The 9,694-nt window shown below is 45.6% G+C and overlaps 1 protein-coding gene across 2 annotated transcripts in view; it reads left to right on the forward strand.

The window, feature by feature from the left end:
• Positions 1–8,660, forward strand: part of PYGM (glycogen phosphorylase, muscle associated) — a 58,902-nt gene extending 50,242 nt beyond the window's left edge. Inside the window, exons 15-20 of one of the 2 annotated variants that reach the window (XM_030217487.1) lie at positions 6,149–6,207; positions 6,313–6,454; positions 6,829–7,036; positions 7,273–7,410; positions 7,524–7,590; positions 7,769–8,660. In XM_030217487.1, coding sequence (XP_030073347.1) covers positions 6,149–6,207; positions 6,313–6,454; positions 6,829–7,036; positions 7,273–7,410; positions 7,524–7,590; positions 7,769–7,921 — 767 coding nt within the window. In that variant the 3' untranslated portion in view covers positions 7,922–8,660. The remainder of the gene's footprint in view (positions 1–6,148; positions 6,208–6,312; positions 6,455–6,828; positions 7,037–7,272; positions 7,411–7,523; positions 7,591–7,768) is intronic. The other variant, XM_030217488.1, reaches the window with a different exon arrangement.
• The last annotated feature ends 1,034 nt before the right edge of the window (positions 8,661–9,694 follow it).

Genomic DNA, 9,694 nt, shown 5'->3' on the forward strand with positions numbered 1-9,694 from the left:
TTTTCAGAGGCAGGGGTCTCTCTGTGCACGGTTCCTTCTTTTCTTCCAACAGTGGAAATTAAGTGAAATCGACATTTCACCTCTATCAATCTGTGGAGCTTCTGTCCTTTTGCAGAGAGGAAGAAGAGGTTCCATATTCTTCCTTGAATCTCATCGATGTGCGTTGAGTTCTCCATTAGATATCTGGAAGTCACAAATGAGTTTCGCAAATTGGACAGATCGTGCTTTTTGGTAGATTGCTTAAGGATACTATTGCATCTGCTTATTTGTTTGCAGAGAAGCAGGCTCCAGGCCTTGTGGGCTCATTCTATGATGTGTACAGCGACATCCTGGGCAGAAACTACCTTACTATCTCTGGCAGATATTTGCAAGGTGGTGACGTTTGATGCTGCATACCTTTTGCCAAGTACTACAGGGTGGACATTATGGTGCCAGTTTTGGGGCTTCGGTCCTCAGGGCGGTGGTGGTGGCACCAGGATCCCACTCACTCCACATCCTACAGGTTCTGGAATAGTGGGAAGCTATGTAATAGAAGGAGAAATGAGGTCTTACCTAATCATTTCTTTTCATTAGACTTTCCTACTATTCCAGAGGCCCACCTGAGGTTTCTGAGATGTTTAGTCGGTGTGAAATAATGGGTCAAAAAACGACAGTCACTTTGCATAGTGCTTCTTGCATATCTCTTGTTCTCTACAAGTTGTTCAGAGATGAGAGAGATCTAGTCATATTTGCTCATCTGGTTAGTGTTAGGTTAATGAGTTGTTAAGGTTGTGTTTATTCTGAGTTTCTTCTTATTGCTTGTCTACGTAAATACTGATGAGCTGGACTGGACGCCAAGAAAGATGGCTAAACTTGGTTTTCAGTTCTCTATCTCCACCTGCTGGTTGATGGACACAATTTTCTTTCCATTAGTCCTTCCCACTGTTCCAGAACCTGTGGGATAATTATCAGGTAAGACCTAATTTCTCTTTGTACAACAAAACATATCAGGGAGCAAAAGCTGTTCAGTTTCTCCTCAAGTCCTCGCATTTGGAGATCCAATATCATGGAGAAAAATAAGGGGGAAAAAAATTAAGGAAACAGAAACCTCCATGTACTATTTATTTATTTATTTATTTTAAACATCTATATAGCACCTATAACTAGGTGGTTTCCATAAAAACATTCATAATAGACAAATCAAAAATATACACAATGCACATTTAAAAATAAACAGTATTAACTCATCATTATTCCAAACAATAAAGCCCCCCCAAATGCTGTCACAAACAATTGTGTCTCCAGAAGTTTTTTAAACTGTGCAAAACTATCACAGTGACAAAGCTGGCCAGGTAGTGCATTCCATAAGGAAATTCCAGCTGGAACAAAGGCTAAAGCCCATATATCCGTATGGTATAACCTCACTACTTCTATCAGTGGAAAGCCACAATACAGTTGTGTGGAGGAGTAGCCTAATGGTTAGTGCAGTGGGTTTTGATCCTTGCAACCTGGATTCAATTCCCACTGCAGCAGCTCCTTGTGACCTTGGGCAAGTCACTTAACTCTCCATTGCCCCAGGTACAAAAAACTTAGATTGTGACCTCCCTAGGGCCAGAGAAAGTACCCATATATAATGTGTACAGCGCTGTGTACTTGTAGTAGCACTATAGTAGTAGTAGTAGCAGTCTCTGACCTCCGTGCACATCTTTGGTTGATAAACAGTCAAAACTTTTTTCAAATAGAATGGCGCATCAGCAAATAGTTTGGTATATAATCATCAGTACCTTAAATTGTATTCTTTGCAACACAGGTAGCCAATGCAGTTGTTTAAGCACAGGGGTTACATGAGAAAACTTTGACGTTCCTACTGTGACTTGAGCAGCTGCATTCTGGACCACTTGCAAAACCCCGACACTCAGACGACATACCAGTATACAGGGCTTTGCAGTGGTCCAATTGCACCAAAACCATACTTTGAACCATGTTAAGCAGAGACTTTAACTCTGTTCCCTGCCTCTGGGTATCTGTCACAGAAAGTCTCTTGGTGGTTGGGTGAGAAGGATCCCAGAAAACATATTTAGATGGAAATTTGAAATAGGAAGAAGCACTGAGCTGAAGAACTCCAGGAAGGAGCAAAAGAAATTTGCTTAGTGTCTTGCAACTTGGAAATACCATCAGTTTATATTCATAAGTTGCTCCCCTTTACTTTAAGAAATCTCCTATCAGAATTATTACCGAAAGTCACTATCGGTATTGCACAGGGTAATCCAGAATTAACCAGTAGAACCTGAGAAGTCTGAAGAGTCCAGTGTAAAATCTCCCTCTGTTCTTGAACGCCACAGCTCACACTTTGATATTTTGAAGAATTGTGGGGAAATGTTTTATAACTACCTCAGGAGAAATTTTTTAAATCTGGGGAAAGTTGTTACTCCTAACTGTTTTCTCAGCAATTTTCAGTTTAGCTTGTACACCAGAAATAGCTTTAATCATAGTTGCTTGAACTCCTGGACACTGAGATACTGAGCATTTCAAGATGCTCCAAAGAATTTGATATATTACTTCCTTGTAGAGAGAGTTTTCTTTCCAGATCCTTAACTTGAGAAGTTAAGAGTTAACCACAGGGAGCATAGTTTTTGCAAATCAGAAATTGGAGTTCAGATAGAATCCAAAATCTTCACTGGTGGTTTATTCACAAGAGTTGTGGGTAATGACACAGGGACATTGTGAATAGCTCTTCACGCCAAACCACCAGTGGCACTCAGAGATGTCTAGGTAGAATCCTCTCTACAAGGCATTTGGACACCCTCTGCACCTGAAAGCCGTCCCACAGCATTTTCTACCAGAGCAAAAACCTGCACCTGGGCCCACTCCTGCTCTAAGCACTGAACCACGGGGAATGTGAACTCGCTGTAAAGGCAGGGTCCTCTTTTCTGGGCCCAGAAGCTCAGTTCACACCTCTCAGAGGCCTGATCCCAGTAGGGTCACAATCAGACTTTCCTGCTGCTCTCCCGTACATGTTGCATAGATGTCAATGAATTCCACAACAGTCATGGCTGAAGGCTGGGAGGGCTGCCCTAACTGTCTGTCTTTATTCTTCCCCATATGGAAGAAAAGTCAAAGCAGGTAAGAAATATCACAGCAGCAATCAAGCACATGGCCTCCATCTTGAATCTCCCAGTTTAATCTTTTTGTATTTTTTTGAATGAGTGAAGAACTGATTCATGTTTACCTGTTCCACTCCACTCAGAATTTTACAAACCCCTAGTGTATCTCCCCTGAGCTATCCTTTCTCTAAGTTGAAGTGTTGACCTCCTTTAGACTTTCCTCATATGAGAGGAGTTTATCCCCTTATTTTAGTAGTCTTTAGTGCCGCTTTAACTGCCCATGAGGCTCTGGACAGGCTTTTGTGGATTCTCTCCCCCCCCCCATGCCCTGTAGAAATAAAAGCCAGTATTAAAGATGCAGAGTCCCTGTCCAAGCTGTGCCGCTGAGGGCTTTCTGGCCCTGGCCTTTCTGATGTATCTTCCGATTCTGAAGAGTTGGGCTGGCAGAATGTGGCCTGGACAGGGGTTCTGCACTTTTGTTGTTGATTTACCCTCCCCCCCCCCAAACCAGGATGCTGCAGGGGGCAAGGTAGCTGCTATACCAGGGGAGGAGAATGGAGGGATGGAAGGAAGATGCAGGACTGGTGTGATCTTTGTGTTCATGGCTGCCTTTACTTACGTATCTCCTGTTAAGTTGGGCCTGGGGCAACTTGCTACTTCTCCCCCACCCATAGGTAAAAGTGACTATGGTTGCCCTTCTCTATGCCTTTTCTAATTCCACTACAATCAGAACTGTACACATTATTCAAGCTGCAGTAATCACCATGAAGCAGTAGACTCCATTTTATTGTCCATACCTTTGTGAATAGTTTATATCATTCTGGTGACTCTTTAGGTCACTGCTGCACTCTTGAGTAATGGATTTCACTGTATTGTCCACAATGATGTCTAATTCTGTTTCTTGGGTGGTGACTCCTAATGTGGAACCTAGCATCATGTTTTCCGTAAATTGGGTTGCTCCCAATGCCTATTACTTTACACTTGTCCACATTAAATCTGTTATTTGGATGCCCAGTTTTCCAATCTCATAAGGTCCTACTACAATTTTGCACAGTCCATATGCGATTGAGTAACTTTGGATCATTGTGTGTCATCTGCAAATTAAATAACCTCACTCATCATTCCCATTTCTAGATCATTTATAAATAAGTTATAAAGCACTCGTCCCAGATCGTTGTGACACTCCACTATTCATTTTCATTCATTGAGACAACTGGCCGTATAACCCTACTCTGTTTTCTATCTATTAACCAGTTCCTAGTTCACAAGAGAACATTGCTTCCTATCCCGTGGCTTTTTAGTTTTATTATTATTATTATTAGCATTTGTATAGTGCTACCAGACACATGCAGCGCTGAACACCTGATACAAAGAGACAGTCCCTGCTCAAAAGAGCTTACAATCTAAATAATACAGACAGACAAGACAGTTACGGGTGAGGGAAGTAATGGGTGAGATGGAAGGAAGGGACAAGGGGAGGGCAATTGAGTAGTGGCTAGGAGCTAAAAGCAGCAGTGAAAAGGTGGGTTTTCAGCATAGATTTGAAAACAGCTAGAGCTAGACGTATAGGTCCAGGAAGTCTATTCCAGGCATAAGGTGCCGCGAGAGAAAAGGAGCGAAGCCTGGAGTTAGCAGTGGAGGAGAAGGGGGACGACAAGAGAGATTTGTCCAGTGAGTGGAGTTCATGGGGAGGAATGTAGGGAGAGATGAGAGTGGAGAGGTAATGGGGGGGGGGGGGGGGGGGGGGGATGCAGAGTGGATGCATTTAAAGGTCAGTACGAGAAGTTTAAACTGAATGTGGAAGCAGACAGGGAGCCAGTGGAGTGACTTGAGGAGTGGGCTAGTGTGGGTATAACGATTCTGGTGGAAAATAAGTCTTGCCGCAGAATTTTGGACAGATTGGAGAGGAGAGAGATGGCTGAGCGGAAGACCAGTGAGAAGTAAATTGCAATAGTCCAAGTGAGAGGTGACAAGGGTGTGGATAAGGGTTCTGGCAGCGTATTCAGAAAGGAAGGGGTGAATTTTGCTAATATTGTAGATAAAGAAGCGACAGGTTTTGGCGATCTGTTGAATATGGGCAGAGAAGGAGAGAGAGGAATCAAAGATGACTCCAAGGTTAACGAGCCAAGGAGACAGGGAGGATGTGAGAGCCATTAACAGAGATAGAGAAAGGGGGAAGAGGGGAGGTGGGTTTAGGGGGAAAAATGAGAAGTTCAGTTTTGGTCATGTTGAGCTTTAGATGGCGTTGGGACATCCAAGCAGCAATGTCGGACAAGCAGGCTGAGATTTTGTCCCGGATCGATTTTGAGATTTTAGGGGTGGAGATGTAGATCTGAGAGTCATCAGCGTAAAGATGGTACTGGAAGCCATGGGATGAAATCAGGGTACCAAGGGAAGAGGTATAGATGGAGAAAAGGAGGGGTCCAAGGACAGAACCCTGAGGCACACCAACAGAAAGTGGGATGGAAGTTGAAGAGGATCCACCAGAGTGAACACTGAAAGAACGAAGTGAGAGGTAAGAGGAGAACCAGGAAAGAACAGGGCCCTGGAATCCAAGCAAGGACAGCGTATCTAGGAGTATAGTGTGGTCAACAGTGTCGAAAACAGCAGATAGGGGTTTTCTCAGGGGTTTGTAATGAAGGACTTTTTTCAAAAACTTTCTAAAAATACAGATACACTGCACTAACTGGCTCACCTTTGTCCACATGTTTAATCACGCCTTCAAAGAAATGTAGCAGATTGGTGAGGCAAGACTTCCCTTGGCTGAATCCATATTGACTCAGTCCCATTAAACCAGAATTCAGTAATTCTGTTCTTTGTGGAGACCTTCCCCAAACCATATAACTTTTAGAGGTATTCGTTTTGTGGGGGGAAGATTGTCTTTGTATTTGAAAAGAAGGGTGAGGGGGTGGTTTCTTCCCCCCCCCCCCCCCCCCCCCCCCACATCTCTTGGTTTGCTTTAAGTATGCAGGGAGGGATACCATAGAGGGTAGTGATCCCAGGATCTGATGTTTTCTTTCTCTCTTATTTTTTTTAAATCTTACCCCCTTCCCCCTCCCAAAAAGGCATCAAGCGCGACCCCAACAAACATTTTGTACCTCGTACGGTGATGATTGGAGGAAAGGTAAGGGTGAAGAGGAGGAGCACTGGGGCCAGAAGAGGGGGGGGACCCTCATTAACATGTGACCTCTAACCTCTGATCTTGTTTCCCCTGCCCTCACCCCCTCAGGCTGCCCCAGGGTACCACACAGCCAAAATGATCATTAGACTGGTGACGGCTATTGGGGACGTGGTGAACAATGACCCAGTGGTGGGCGACCGGCTGAAGGTTCTTTTCCTGGAGAACTATCGTGTGTCCCTGGCTGAAAAAGGTAAGTGAGTCAGGATCCACCTCAGCTCCAGATAAACACAAAGCAGACTTAGGGTCGGCCTTTAGCTGTGTTTACTATTTGGCTCTTGCTGAGGTTCCATCATGCACAGCTACTTCACAATACCCCACAGTGCTGTCTGGCACTTGTCAGGAAATAATTCCATTTTTGTCCCCCCTTCATTACTGTTTGGAATGTCTAATGCATGTCCTTCCCTGTACCATAACTCTATCCAGTCTTCATCAGGGAACCATCTGCCACTACCTGTTTTACTCTTTTCCCAGAGCCTGCTTTGACCTCTCTCCACTGCTCCGTTTGCTATATATTGCCTCCCTTTCTTGGTTCACACTGTCATTTTCCCTACCTCTTCCTTGTAGTGGTGCCGGCTGCAGACCTCTCAGAGCAGATTTCCACAGCTGGTACCGAAGCCTCAGGCACTGGTAACATGAAGTTTATGCTGAACGGGGCCTTGACCATTGGCACTATGGATGGAGCCAATGTAGAAATGGCAGAAGAAGCAGGTGAAGAGAACCTTTTCATCTTTGGCATGCGAGTGGAAGATGTGGACGAAATGGACAAGAAGGGGTGAGTATTTTCAGAAAGGGGACTGCATGTACACATGGGTGAGGGAAAGTGGGGGGGGGGGGGGGCAGCTGTGTCCACCCATGGTTAGGTAAATAAAGTTCCCTCCATTAGTATACAAGAGGCCAAGTCTATATATATGGTTCCACCTCTTAAGTCTCTACATGTCCACACCATAAGCTCCTTGCTTCCTTATCCTAGCTTTATGCTTCATCTTGCTTCTCTTTCTTTATGTCCAGCAGCTACAATGCTAAGGATTACTATGACCGGATCCCTGAGCTCCGGCAGGTGATTGATCAACTCAATGGTGGCTTCTTCTCTCCTAAGCAGCCTGATCTATTCAAGGACATTGTCAACTTGCTGATGCATCATGACAGGTGATTTTGTTTTTGGGGGGAGGGACTGTGAAGAGGGGGAGGAGAGCACAAAGGGGAAGTGAAGTGTGCCTAGATCAGCTCCCATGCTCATTGCTGTCATCTGCTGGTTTCAGATTCAAAGTATTTGCAGACTATGAGGACTATATGAGGTGCCAGGAGAAAGTCGGTGCCCTCTATAAGGTAAAACTGGTGTTTTTAGGGAAGTGGATATAAGGGGGAAAGGGAATGAGGAGGGTAGATGAGATATGGTATTGGGGAAGAGGGTGGAAGGGAGAGGCAGAGGGAAACGGGGAAGGTGCACAGCCCTACTGTCCAGATTTCCTACCCACTATATCTGATCTCTTCTCTGTGCCCTCAGAACACCAAAGAGTGGACGAAGAAGGTGATCAAGAACATCGCTGGCTCGGGGAAGTTCTCCAGTGACCGCACAATTGCTCAGTATGCCCGGGAGATCTGGGGTGTGGAACCAAGCACCCACAAAATTCCCCCTCCCAGTGAACCCCTGCAATAAAAGGGAAGCACACCCCTACAGCAGACTTGAACCCCCCTCCCCCTTAGGGCATGGCTGTCTACACCTCTCCGTCTCTAGGACAGAGCCTGCTTTCCCTTCAGCCCCCCCTCCCCCCCGATTTGCTCTTTTCTAGAAATTCTCTCCTCCCTTTATTTCTTGGTTTGATGGACAATGCACTGCGAAAAGGGGAGCGAGTGTTACAATCTAATTTCTTCTAAAAGGTTAGACCTTCCTCCCCCATCCTTTTTTTGTGGTCTCTTTTTCGTTAGACTTTCTCATGTTTTGGTCCTGGGAGTCCTTGTCTCGTACAAGTGTTACCATGAGAGGGGGGAGCCATGATGCCAATTGTTCATGTGCAGTCCAAACTAGGGAGGGAGGGATGCAGTCTGCACTTAGCACCTAAAGTTATGTCCCACTTGATGGGGGCAATCCTCCTTTTAAACAGCACCTTTCCCCGATGCCCCTATTCTTCAGGAAACCTGACCCCTGCTTCCTAAAGTTATGTGGCTGGAGATTTTGGGGAGCAGAGAGAGTGTTAAAAGGGGCCAGTAATAGTCTAAATTTGTAGCATTTTACCTGGGTGTTGAGGGAGGAACTAAGGAGGGTATTTTACTTCATTGAAGGAAACTGTGTATATCTCCCTTGGCCTGTCCTTCAACCCCTGCCTCTTACATTTCATTCAGCTGCTACAATTTCCTGAACAGTATTTAAGAAAATAAAGTACCACACCTGAGCTCTGTGTGCTGAGTTGGTGTATCCTGTGTGGGTCGGGGGAGGGGGGGAGATGGGTGTAGCATTTGGATCTCTTGGTGGTGGGTCACAGTGTGTGAGTCTTGGGGGGAGGGGGTTGAGTATGCTGGGAAAATACCTGGTGCTGTTGTATAACTGGTGGGCTAGTTTTCTGGATGGACATGTTTCTGTGGGGCAGGTATTCAGAGGGTACATATGGATAGATGGCTCTTGATAGAGCTGTATGCATAGTGGACAAATCTTTGGGGGTGGGGTCTCTTCAGGAGGTTGGGGGGTGTATTATGTCAGTATGAATGTAAGTATCTAGGCTAGGGTATATGTGTACAAACATTTGAGGGCCCTAGGTGTAGATGTGGGGGAAGTGTGAGTGGGGCTCTATAGGCTGGGCTGAATGTATATGGAATATGGGTCTCAGGGAGGGGCTGGGGCCGTGTTTGTATTGTCACGCCTACTGCCACTCTGTGCATGGATATCGCCAGGATGAGGTTACGCCTGGTAAATTTACTCTTGCAGCTCCACTGGATAGTGTCCACAACAGTAACTTATACAGTAAAATCTCAACAAGTTATAATCCACTGTAGGCAAATGTTGGGGTTACCTCCCCCACACGCACATGCCTTGGCTATATCTAGACCACTGATCAAATTCATGCCCAAATGATCGAAAGCCCTGCGCTGTTCCAAATGGTGCTCTAAAAGTAGTGCTGGAACAGTGCGGGGCTTTACCACCCCTATGATCGGAGATAATATAACATGTAAATTTATGCATGCTATTATCTCTGACCATAGGGTAAAGTATGGGAGGAAATCCTCTTGCACTTGTTTGACAGGTCTGGGCTGTCAAAAGCTCTGACCTGTCAAATACAGGGACTGGAGGTCCTTGGGACCACCAGACCCCAAACAGCAAGGCCCTGGTGGCTGTGCCCCCACCAAACCCCAACCCCAAGCCAGTAACATAGAGGCTGAAGGTCTGGCGGACCTGCAATCCCTCCGATTCCCCCCCCCCCAGTGGCCCTCTTCCCTA

The sequence above is a fragment of the Microcaecilia unicolor genome, chromosome 11 (assembly GCF_901765095.1).
Source record: "Microcaecilia unicolor chromosome 11, aMicUni1.1, whole genome shotgun sequence".
Lineage (NCBI taxonomy): Eukaryota > Metazoa > Chordata > Amphibia > Gymnophiona > Siphonopidae > Microcaecilia > Microcaecilia unicolor.